This window comes from Phaseolus vulgaris, chromosome 1, assembly GCF_000499845.2.
Source record: "Phaseolus vulgaris cultivar G19833 chromosome 1, P. vulgaris v2.0, whole genome shotgun sequence".
Lineage (NCBI taxonomy): Eukaryota > Viridiplantae > Streptophyta > Magnoliopsida > Fabales > Fabaceae > Phaseolus > Phaseolus vulgaris.
This window is the reverse complement of record NC_023759.2, coordinates 8,453,000-8,466,145: the sequence shown is the minus strand read 5'-3', so window position 1 is coordinate 8,466,145 and position 13,146 is coordinate 8,453,000. Positions and strand designations below refer to the sequence as shown.

The window sequence follows — 13,146 nt, the reverse complement described above, 5'->3', positions numbered from 1 at the left end:
ACAAAGAAAAAAAAAACTAAAAATGATTTATTCTAATAGTTTTTTTTACTACAATTACTCATTACATCTAAAATTTAGTATATGAACGAAAAATATGTTTAACTCTTTCAACTCTAAATTAGATTGATTTAAAGTGTATAAATAAACTATGATTTTATACTTTAAATAAATTTGATTTGCATGATTTTTTAAAACATGCTTAAATATTTTTTAAACTCATCAATTTTAAACTTTAGTTAAATTTCCAAAACAAGTGTGCCATACCAAATAATGGCCCTTTCTAATAATTTGTATGGAACATAATTATAGAGAATTGTCCCTGAAGTTCTTATCCATTCTTACAGCTTTGTGGGCCAACAAATTGTCTTCTATAATGCACATTCCTTTCAATATATAGTCATTTTTCGTACAAAATTCCAACTTTTTCCACTATAAATAGTGCATCCATCTTCAATGCAGAATCATCGCATTAACTTATCAATAGTTAATTAATTCCTCTTTCAAAAAACTTGTAGCCATGTCTGCTACTGCTGGTAAGGTCATCAAGTGCAGAGGTGAGCCATTTCCATCTCTCTTTCCTAAATGTGCTTCTGTGAGTAAAGTTAGGCTTCTCATTTTTCTTGTAACCAAAATAATATGGGAAAATAATCATTACTTTTGTTTATTTTTTTTAATCTTGCCCTTTTAATTGAATTAACGGTTTCATATTACTTTTGATTTATTATTGATTTTAGAATGTTTATATACTGTCAACTAATTAAAAATCATTATATATATATATGTGTGTGTGATTTTTCTAAAGAATATTGTAAAAAGTGCATTATATTCTGTTAATCAAGGATTATCTGTCATCCTAATCCTAATACTGATACCATAAAAAGATAGAGTAATATTTATTATATAATGAAACTGAAGAAACCATACCAAAAGATTAAAGCCTGAAATACCAATTTTACTTATAATTATACACCAGACATTACTCCTCACATATTACAGTTGATCAAAGTTTCAGTTGAAACATGACTCAAAAGGTTGTTTCAGACATTGATAAAGAAGGGAAAAACAATGAGAAATTAGTAAAAAATGTTGTGTTTGGTGTGAAATGCAGCTGCAGTGGCATGGGAACCAGAGAAGCCACTGTCGATAGAGAACATAGAAGTGGCACCACCAGGGAAAGGAGAAGTGCGTTTGAAAATCCTCTTCAACTCCCTTTGCCGTACTGATGTTTACTGGTGGGATGTTAAGGTATCTCTTTCTTAACATCATTTCTCTTTTCCATTAAAATGAAAAATGTTTTAATGATACATTGAAAATCTTATTTCAGTATATAATAATTTTTTTTTCTTAAATTTTAATTTTGTATGATATGATCATCAATTAGAGGTTATATATTCGAGCTTGTTGTCAAGTATGATTTCTCTTTTCAAAATACTACTATATAACTCAATATAATTTTTTTAATGCGATTTAATTTTTTAAAATAATTTTCACTGTGACTTGAATGGTTATTTGGCTTCTATAATAAAAAAGAGTTTTTTTAATATATTTTTGTAAGATATTGGTTTGGTTTTGAGAGGCAATCTTTGATGGTGGGGTTGGTTTAGAAACGGGGAAAATCGACACATGCAAAGCATCATTATTAGGAGTGTTATGTTGGACACACCCTCTCAAAAGCTACTTTATAGGCTTCAATGATTAGGATATTCCTTCACTCAAAACTTGTTTATATAATATGAGTTTTTACTTTTAGTATATTCTTATCATTTTTACTTTAGTACAAAGATTTCATAAAACTTACATTTCAATTTTAAAACAAAACAAAAATATTTTTTATTATCTAGGATTTGGTTTCCGCATCTAAAATTTTATGTTAAGATAGTGTAATAATTTTATGAACCTATTCATTATCTTGATATATAATTTTAAATATTAAGATGAATTTAATTTTAAAAAAAATTGTGTATATTTTTATTGATTTTATTAAAAATATTTTATTCATAAATACTTTACAAGTTATGAATTGAGTGTGGATGTTTCTGTGTGCTGGTATTTATGTTTTGTCGTTTTTGGTTTTCAGGGTCAGAATCCGCTGTTTCCTCGAATATTAGGTCATGAAGCTTCAGGGTATGTTCCATTCGGTGAACACAATTTTTCAAGTGATAATTTATTAAATACGGAAATAATTCCACTTTAAAACTTATTATTTGACTGAGTAATACCATTAAATATTCCAAAATAATCTTGTAGAGACATAAAAATCACACATGACATTAACATGCATAAAAGTTTTCCCATTAATAAAAATTTGCTAATTTTGATTATTCGACAAGAATAGGAGTTAAGATTTATCACGACAATTTAGCAATATGGTGTAGTTTATCAAAAGAATTATTTAAATGATAAAATTATAAAAAAAAGTAAACCGTATTTTTTAAAAGTACTATTTCTTGAAAACTCATGTTCTATAACATTATTTTAATTTTTTATTTTTCATTCAACATATATCATATTTAGTAAATACGATTTTATTTCATACAATTTTATTATTTATTAAGTCCTATTTATCAAGTTCAATTTCTGATTATAACTTCATTATAAAAAAATAAACCAAATTCATACTTTTCAAACATAAGTAGAAGTCATAATTAGTAAACATGATTTCAGTAAGTAAAAATATAAATTATATGTTGTGGTGTATTTGTTTGCAAACGTCATCCTAATTTTGTAATTTTCTGACATTTGCAGATTCTGATATTTTTCGAGTTTGAATATTATTAAGAGTCATCACAACCATAAATCATATTATCATTAGAGGAGAAAGAGAAATAAGTTTTTTACAAAATAAAACAATTTTAAAATTATATTGAGTAAATTTGTAAATAAAATATTTTTCAATTTTTAATTTTTAATTGTGAAAGTAACATTTTCCTATTATTAACTACACATGGATCACAAACTTCTATTCAGATCTTGTTGGCTTAATTGGCTCGGGAAACTATGCATAATTCCTCCAATTTCATTGATCTAAAATGTTTAACAATGAACCAAAAATCAACACTTAAAATTTATGTTTGGACAATTTTTTCAACCTTAAAAACTTTTAATGGTGGTTATGTGAATGAATGAACTAGGATTGTGGAGAGCGTGGGCGAGGGAGTGACCCATCTGAAACCAGGAGATCATGCACTCCCAATATTCACTGGGGAGTGTGGGGAATGCAAATACTGCAAGTCAGAAGAGAGCAACCTGTGTGAAGTGCTAAGGATCAACAGTGACAGAGGAGTTATGCTGAGTGATGGCAAAACAAGGTTCTCCAAAAATGGACAACCCATTTACCACTTTCTGGGAACCTCTACATTCAGTGAATACACTGTTCTTCATGCTGGCTGTGTTGCCAAGATCAACCCTGCTGCTCCACTTGACAAAGTTTGTGTTGTCAGTTGTGGATTTTGCACAGGTTTGCCACATAAATCTACTCTTTCAAGTCATCATGCTGCTAACAGAACAATCTAGATTTTTTTAATGTATGCATCAATTTTGTACATGCAGGTTTTGGTGCTACTGTAAATGTTGCAAAACCAAAGCCTAATGATACTGTTGCTGTCTTTGGTTTAGGAGCTGTTGGTCTTGCTGTATGTGATATACCCTTCACTGATTTTTCCTGCAATAAATTAAGATACTATAATGACTACAGTTTTCTAACCTTGTACTTTGCATTCTAGGCCTGTGAAGGAGCAAGGGTTTCTGGTGCATCGAGAATCATTGGGGTTGATTTACTTCCTAGTCGATTTGAACAAGGTAGATTCATGTCTTTTAAGTGTTTGTGATATTATTCTTTGATCAATATCAGAGCTTTACCTTGACAAGTGCATTAAAGAATTATTGATAGAGAATAGTAAAAAACACACACACCAGAATTTTGTTCATTTAATGTCTAATTACATTGCTATTCTTGGTCAGCCAAACAATTTGGGGTCACTGAATTTGTGAACCCCAAAGAGCATAACAAGCCAGTTCAAGAGGTTAGTTCATAAGTAGTTCCACTTTCATTCATTTTACTTCATTTAAATATTCTATATTGTGTACACTGTAATTTAGTTAAATCCAAGGGAACTAATTCTCTTTCTTGCTATATCACTAAGGTAATTGCTGAAATGACTGATGGAGGAGTAGATCGTGCTATTGAATGCACTGGAAACATCCAAGCTTCGATCTCAGCACTTGAATGCACTCATGATGTATTTTTCCTAACCCCAGAGATATTATTCTTGTTTCTAGCTACATCTGTATCAAGTATTAAACATGAACTTCAATTGCTTGTTCTCAGGGTTGGGGTGTTGCTGTACTTGTTAGTGTTCCAAAGAAGGATGCTGAATTCAAAACTCATCCTATGAAGTTCATGGAAGGAAGAACTCTCAAGGGTACCTTCTATGGCCACTACAAACCCCGCACTGATATTCCTTCTGTTGTGGAGAAGTACCTCAACAAGGTAATCATACTTTAATGTCTGGCACTTCAAGTTTTTTATTTCATAAGTAAATTAATCACATTTAGTTATATGAATTAGTAAGTTCAAGATTGTTTAATAATTTCTGTATGAAATGACAAATGGTTTTAATAATAATGCAGGAGCTGGAACTGGACAAATTTATCACTCACACTGTGCCATTCTCAGAGATCAACAAGGCATTTGACCTTATGCTGAGAGGGGAGGGTATAAGGTGTCTCATCTGCATGGAAGAGTGAATCAATTATGTTCTCTGCTATGAGAACAGTGTTTGTCTGTAATGTGATAAAAGAGAGTTGAAGAATAAAATTGGCACGTAATTCTCTTGTTGAATCTGTGCCATATGAGTGTGTAAAGAGGTGATGATGATGACTTTCTTGGATATTGTCCTGCCTCTGTGACTTCTTTTGCGAATGGTGTGTCTTGTAACTTTGTTGTATTTTCTGCAATATAATTATATTTTATATTAACAGTAGAGTGTAACTTTGTTTTTATTTAAGCATTAAATATATATATATATATATATATATATATATATATATTGTCATATATTATAAGATAAATTAATTTTTTATTTTTGGTTCAAATCTAAGATTATTAAAAAATAATTGTAGTATAAAAATGATTGAAAAAAAAGGTGGTTAGTTTAAGAAAAGAACTAAAACGTAAACAGAAAATAAGGTAAAAATTTACAGTAACAATTTCGGAAAATACTTTGGTTACAAAATATATGTGGATGACATACAAAAGCTGACTTTGATAAGGTGGAAGAGAAAGTTCAAAATTGCTTAACCTTTTGGAAACACAAGGTGCTAAACAAAGCATGGTATGTTTGGAAAAGTCACGATTTACTTTTCTATCAACTTATACTATGAATTTTTTGTAACACCTTTATTTATACAATATATATGTATATATAACAATTTGTTTAATAAAAATATATTTATCATGTCTCCTTGTTAAATAATATAAATTAATTAAAATAAAATACTACAAACAAGAGTCACTATACAACTAATCCAAAAAATATACAAGAATTCAAAATAAATGATAAACTATGTAACTCTAAAGGTTGCATATTCTAATTTGATCACCTTTCCACATCATATCACCTTTTTTTAACCTATTTAACTAGAATATATAATATTAGGTGATATATATTAAGTGAATGGTAAATAATTTAATTTAATCACATAATTACTAATAAAATAATTAAAATATACATAACTTATAATAATAAAGAAAACATGTTCGTTCATTCATTTTCAAAGTTCTTCCACTTGATCCTACAATATTTTCATCTTGACTACCTTATCTTTAACATTTAGTAACATCTTCTAAGTTTTGTTTTGTCCATCTAAACAAGTCTTCGACCACATGTTCATGGGACTTACATTGCAAACAAAGTTCATCCCTCTAGGACTCCGACGTGGAATCTTTAATTTTCCAGCATAAAATATCATATTTAGCATTATTTACATAAGAGTTTCCTTTTTACTAGTTACCTTGATTACAAATACAATAGTGATAGTTAAAAACTTACAATTTTAAAAAAATATAAATAATTTTCTCTTCATTTTACAATTAGATAAGAATTTAGTAAAAAAAAAACAATATACATGCATGAGTTTCTTGACAAAATACCTATGAATAATTCCACTCAGAACCCAAAATTAAAAAGAAATATATATTGCATAGAAACTAAAAATTTGAAGGTATTCAATTTTCAACATTTTTAAAATCCACTACGACATATACAAATTCGATGTCGTCCAATCATGTGTAACAGTGATACGTGCAGGAAAGTAAAGAAACACACTCACCCTCTTGTATCTAGTAGAAGAATATGAAAATAACAAAATAATTGATACCCCAAGAAAGACGTATCTATTTCCTCAAAACAGAGGAACAAAAAAAATATTACAAAAACATGTAAGGTTTAGAAAATTTAACACAAGAAGAAACAATGCAATCTCTCCTTTAAATACTAATGCTTGGACCATTCAAAATTTGTCAGCTTAGAATTAGTTATTTTGGCCCGAGCACGACACCACTTTCTTTCGTTGCTTCCCACGTGTCCCTTTTCCTTATTTCCACTATTCCCTTTAAAAGAAACCTTGTCCTCAAGTTTGAATTCTGGAAAAGCTTTCTTGAGAGTCATGTTATCCTCCCACGTGGCTTGGCAGACTTTTAAACCTCCTCACTTGATTAAATGTTGTTTCACTTGATGTTCATTTCTTCTGATGGTCCTAGTTTGTAATATGGCTTTCGATTGCAACATTGAACTCGTATCTAAATTTGTAATGGATAATGGAACATATGGCTGGGCATGATCACCTTAACACACTTTTAGTTGAGAGAAATGAAAGACAGGATGTATTTTTGCGAAAAAAGTCCAAAGGAGTTTATAAGTTACTTTTCCAATCTTCTCAAGGAAATGGTATGAAATATCGTAGGCTAAGCTTCTGATTCTTTCTCAGCAGTACAAAATGTTGTGTATATGGTTGAAGTTTGACCAATACCATATCACCAATTTCCAGTTGCATTGGTTTTCTTCTTTAATTTGCCTCTTTCTTCATGTGTTGTTGTGCCTTTTGTAAATTTGTCTTGAGTTTGCTGAGTGTGGCATCCCTCTGAACGAGTAGGTCTTTCACATTAGTGGGATCTTGGTTGTTAATGGTATATTTAATTAGTTGTGGAGGTTCTCTATCGTATACTGCTTTGAAGGGAAGAGTTGTACCAAAATTCTGCCCATGGTAATAGTTTATACCATTCCTTAGGATTTTCATAGGTAAGAACCTTAGATACATCTCAATGCATTTTTTCAATGCCTCTGACTGACCATCTGTTTGGGGGTGGTATGTAGTGCTTAATTTCAAGGTGGTACCACTCAGCTTAAACGAATGTTGCCAAAATTGACTCGTGAATACTTTATCGCGATAAGAAAATTATAGACTTGGGGAAACCATGTAACTTGACTATGTTTTTGACAAAGAACTCAACCACTTGCTTGCTATTGAATTCAGTTTTCAAACTAGCCAAGTGTACATATTTGGAAAGTCTATCAATGACCACCATAATAATTGTATGCCCATTAGAAGAGGGGAGGCTGGTAATAAAATCCATGGCCATATATATTTGCTCCAGAATTGGCAAGGGTTGTAGTAATCCGGATGGAAGAGTTATATCATGTTTTGTTTGTTGACAGATTAAACAATTATGCACATACTCTTTTACATCAGCTTGCATACCTTGTCAATAGAACTGTGCCACAAGTCTCTTTAAGGTTCCTGTGAATCCAGAAATGTCCACCCAACAATGTACTATGGAATTCTTGAAGTTTTTTTTTCACTAATTCATGTCCTTTAGGTAAAACCAATCTACCTTTCCAATACAGTAATTGATCACAAACTGAATAATGAGGATTGGGAGGCGTGTTCTACAGACATAGTTGTATAATTGCACTTAATTGCTTATCTTGGGCAATCAATTCTTGTAATTATGGAATTAATTGTAGTTTAGGTTAAGATATTGCCATCATAAAAGAGCAAGAAAGAGAATCAACAACCACATTGTCTTTTCCAGGTTTATACTCAATAGTGAAATCATAACCTATCATCTTGGGTAACCATTTTTCTTATTCCAATGTGTGGACAACTTGATCAGTGAGTGATCTTAGACTCTTCTAGTCTGTCTTTATAGTGAAATTGTGGCCAAGAAGATAATGTTTAAATTTTGTGATAGCCTCCGTGATAGCAAAGAACTCCCTTGTATAAGCTGGTTGTCTTTGCATCATATCTGTTATCTTTTTAGAAAAATAAGCAATGGGATGTTGATCTTGACTCAAAACAGCATTGATACCAACTTCCGAAGCATCAATTTCTAGAGTGAAAGGTTTTGAAAACTCTAGCAAGGCTAAAATTGATGCTTGTGTAATTGAATATTTGAGCTTGGAGAAGGTTGTGTTAGCATCCGGGACCCAGGGAAATCTATCTTGCTTTAGTAAATATGTCAAGGCAGTTGCAATTACTGCATAGGACTTGATACATTTTCTATAATACCTAGTCAAGCCTAGGAATCCTCTTAGTTGTTTAAGATTTTGTGGAAGGGCACTGTAAAACTGCTTGTACCTTGTCTTTATCCATTGCTATTCCCTGTCCTGAAACTGTGTGACCAAGATAATCCACCTGTTGGAGACCATATAACTGGTGCTTTTGCAACAACTAAAGAACCAATTCAAGATGTAACAAATGGTTCTTCCAAGAAGAACTGTATACTAATATGTCATCAAAGAAAACCAATACAATTTTTCTAATAAAGTCCTTACAAATCTCATTCATGAGGCTTTGAAAAGTGGTTGCATAAAAACTAAAAATTTGAAGGTACTCAATTTTCTGCCTCCTTAAAATCCACTGCGACATATACAAATTCAGTGTCGTCCTATCATATGTAACAATGGTACCTACAGGAAAGTAAAGAAACGCACACACCCTCTTGTATCTAGTAGAAGAATATGAAATTAACAAAAGAATTGATACCCCGAGAAGGATGTATCTATTTAGTCAAAACAGAGCAACAAAAAATATTCCAGATACATGTAAGGTTTAGAAAAATTAACAGAAGAAGAAACAATCTCCCCCCCCCCCCCTCTCTCTCTCTACATTATCTACCTTAAATACTAATGCTTGGACCACTCAAAACATGCCACCTTAGAATTATTTGCTTTGGCCCGAGCATTGCACCTCTTTCTTTTGTTGCTTCCCACGTGTCCCTTTTCCTTATTTCCACTATTCTCCACAATTTCCTTTGCTGCAACTAAGTTTGTTACATCATGAAACAATTTTTAAGTTATGACATGATTGTACATTAGCACAACGCTGGTTTAGTGAAGCTAAGCAAATAGGTTGCCAGGAAAAAATGGAAATAATGATAATGACTTACAAATTACAACAATTCACAATTTACATCCACAACCTGAGTCACATGAAGCTACTGTAAAACAACTTAAGCATCCAATGAAGTTGAATACAAATAATTTTTTGCATTTTGGATGTACACGGGTGAAAGAAAAGAGGATTATTCTTCTTCACTAGCGCACAACAATAACTCTATAATCTAAACAATAACTCTATAATCTAAACAACAAAGTTATTAAAATAATAGAAAACACAACAACTTTAAGATGCTTGTACAAACGATTAAATTTGGTAGAAATAAAGTATTTTTGCACATATATTACTATATAAAAAATATAAACTAAAAACTAGGGTGAAGCATGGGATCATTTTACAATATATACAACATTTCAGAAACCCTATCCAAAAAAAAATAAAATTGCAGCCATAAAAACAAAACTATAAAAAAACAAATGACATGAAAAGAAACAGATGGGTGAAAACCAAAAATTCATGTGTTGATCTTGGGTGAGACTACTTTTACTAGTGATGTTATTTCTAAAGGATTGATAGTTATGATCTAAAGATTTGAATTCCAAGTGAGTTATGTGATAGAATTAATTTTGCTGAGTGTTCATGTTTTTTATGCAAACAATTTGTCTTGTTTAATTCTTACTTTTACTTGACACATGTGTGTGTTAGTATATGATCAAGACCTTGTTTCTTTTATGAACCACTAGAAAAAAAGTTAAAGTTGGATTTCCTTTACACTTGTCACCCCATAGAATCAAATAATAAATATTATTTTTGTATGATTCCCTTAAAACAAAATAAAGAATATAATAAATAATTCTAAGTTTGGTGTGGGTAAGAGCACCCCTAAACACAAAAAAAAAAGGATTTTGTGTTTGGTGTGAGCATGAGAATCCACAAATATAAAGAACATTTTTAAGTTTGGTGTGGGTTGGTAAACACCCATAATGCATAAACACTAGAAAGTAGGGGTTCCTCAAGGTTAAAACAACCTTTACGAAAAAAAAAATCCTTAAGTAGACGTGAATGAAGATATACAAAGAGAAAGATGATTCGAAGCACAAACAAATAATACATCATATTAAAGGCACATATTTAAACTTTCCTTTATCTAATACTTGGAAGAAACAACGTAAAAAAGGAAATATTCAAGTCAATAATTAGTTCAAGCTTCAATATTCCATTATATTTAGTTAATGAAACATTTTGAAAGGTTTATAAATTCAAGAACACGCAGATCGCATCAAAGCTGAAGTTTCCATTTCAAGTGTCTAATGGATTAAAGGAGAATAACAACATGGCATATTTGAACAGATATTCAAGTAAATATAATCAAAGCTTTAAAGTTCACATTTGAGGAATATAAGGAAATAATTTGAAATGTCTTACATGTTCTAGACACGCAAAGATCAATAAGAGAAATTGTTTCTATATTGAGCGTCTAATGGCTATATGGAAGAATGAAGAACACAAAGCTTCAACGGTCACATTTTTTAAGACTATATGAAGACCTTGAAGAAAAAGAGCACAATAATGAAGTGTGCATCACATACAAGCTTTTGAAGAGTACAAAAATATGATTCATGGTTATGTGATTAGAATAGGGTTAGATACAACTACATCTGATATTGTAGAGTGACATTATGAGATTGGATTGTGAGTTAAACCTTTGTAAATCCTTCACATTGTGAAGTATATCCCGTGAGCTTTCATTGTTCTCTGAGTATAGAGTTTTTTCATTATTAAGAGGTCTTGATCTTAGGAGAAGATTAGACTGTTTGTCTAGACAGGTAGAGAATACTTGGTGTACCTAAAAAGGTGTAACAACATTGGGTGTAACTAAAGAGATGAAGAATACTTAGTGAAATGCTCTTAAGCTGGTTGTTTGAGGGGACTAGACGTAGCCCTTGCTTTTAAGAAATCAAGTACAAATCAACATCAAGATCTCTTGAAGCACGAGCTAAAGTTGTTTTCTTCAACAACCTTTTAACACAAGCTATCTTCAACTCTGACCTAGCTATGTACCCCTTACAGTATGCATTTTTATCATAAGATGGTGCAAAAGGCTCTACTACTAAGGGATGTGTGTACTACTAGTCATCCAGGATGTTGTGTAAAGAATAAGAGCATTCAAAGTTGCATTTAATGCAACGATCATATTCAAATCTCGACAAACGCAAGATGGAAATGAAAGAAGAATTAAAGTTGCTCAACAACTATAAATAGTATCTCAAGATCTGTAACTATAGCTAAAACTCCCAATATTAGAACGTGGTGTAAAAATTGTACTAGACCTTTTTTGGTGCTTAGGTATCATAATAATGTGAAAATTTATTGAAAAAAACGCAAGTGATTATTGTTGATGAAAAAGCTTTGATGAATCCAATTTGTCTTGAAGACTTGCAGTTGTGTGTGCATATGTGTCTATATTTGGTTAGGTAGATTTTGATGTATAACTTTGCATTACATTGATCATTCTTCTTCTGTAAAAAAGATTTTTGGGTTTTCATTTCTAGTGTATTTCATTTGTAACAATCTAGGTGTGTTCAAACCTTATACTTTCACTGTATTTTGTTGAAAGTATATTAAGATAGGGTTTTTGAATCTTGTTGTGTGGTTAAGAGTGTTGTGTGTACTTGTAAGGTTCAAGATCAACACTCTTAACTATTTTTGTAAACCTTTTATGTTTGATTTAGTGAAATCTCAATGGTTTCCTGAGGATTGGATATAACTCTTGGTGTAAGAGTAAACCAATATAAATCTCCTATGCAATCTTTTTCTGTCTCACTCTTATATCTATTTTATTTGTTGTTTTACAGTGTTATGCGTTTAAATCAATTGGTTAAAATCTCGTAACAACTAGTTTATATTTTGAATATATGCTTGTTGTGCTTTTTATAATGGGTTGAATGGAAAAATCAATTAGCTAATTTTTTTAAAGTTTTCAATCTGACTTCAGTATTTGCAAAAATCTTTTTGAAAACAATTCACCCCCTCTTGTTTTAGGCCAATTATTCTAACAACTGGCATAAGAGGCTAAGTTATTGTATGTTATTCATGTTTTGATCCTAATTTTTTTTTAAAATGGCTTAAAAACTACCTTTTGGTGAGGGGGCTTCCATAAACAAACCACCAATGTCTTGTGGTGTAAATTACCTGTGTTGGAAAGTCGTAATGAAATTTTTTGTTGAATCAATTTATAGAGGAATCTGATATGCTATTGTAAATGGGCCTTTTATACAAAAATATGAAACTAATAAAGGGTTTGTTGAAAAATCTTGGTCTCAATGGACTGAGATTGAGGGAAAGAAAGCCCAGTATGATTGCATTGTTAAAAACATTATAACCTTTGCATTAAGTTCTGGTAATTTTTTCATTGTTTTTCAACAAAGGAAATGTGGGACATCCTAGATAAGGGCTATAATTCAACCTATAATTTAGGAATTTGAACATTTTTACTTATTTTTGGATTAAAAGATGAATAAGAACAATTTATTCCAATTTTGTGCTAATTTCATAAATTTAAGGAAATATGGAGAAAAATGGCTAAAGGAGAATGGACAAATTGAAGACAAAAAGAAAAGACAAAGTGGAGGAAACTATAAGACTTTATTATTTTTTTATTAACAAATTTTAACTATAAGACTTTACTTAAATTTAAATCCACTGTCACTTTTAATACTATGATTAAAATAAAACATTCATTTTTTA

General features: G+C 30.8%; 1 protein-coding gene across 1 annotated transcript; it reads left to right on the top strand.

Annotated features, from left to right (window-relative positions):
- The first annotated feature begins 396 nt into the window (after positions 1-396).
- LOC137813475 (alcohol dehydrogenase 1-like) lies at positions 397-4,977 on the top strand. The gene is made up of 10 exons (XM_068615755.1): positions 397-554; positions 1,109-1,245; positions 2,078-2,124; positions 3,132-3,457; positions 3,550-3,632; positions 3,723-3,798; positions 3,961-4,022; positions 4,143-4,238; positions 4,328-4,489; positions 4,630-4,977. Exons 1-10 carry the CDS (start codon positions 518-520, stop codon positions 4,744-4,746), a joined length of 1,143 nt encoding a protein of 380 aa, XP_068471856.1. The 5' UTR covers positions 397-517; the 3' UTR covers positions 4,747-4,977.
- The last annotated feature ends 8,169 nt before the right edge of the window (positions 4,978-13,146 follow it).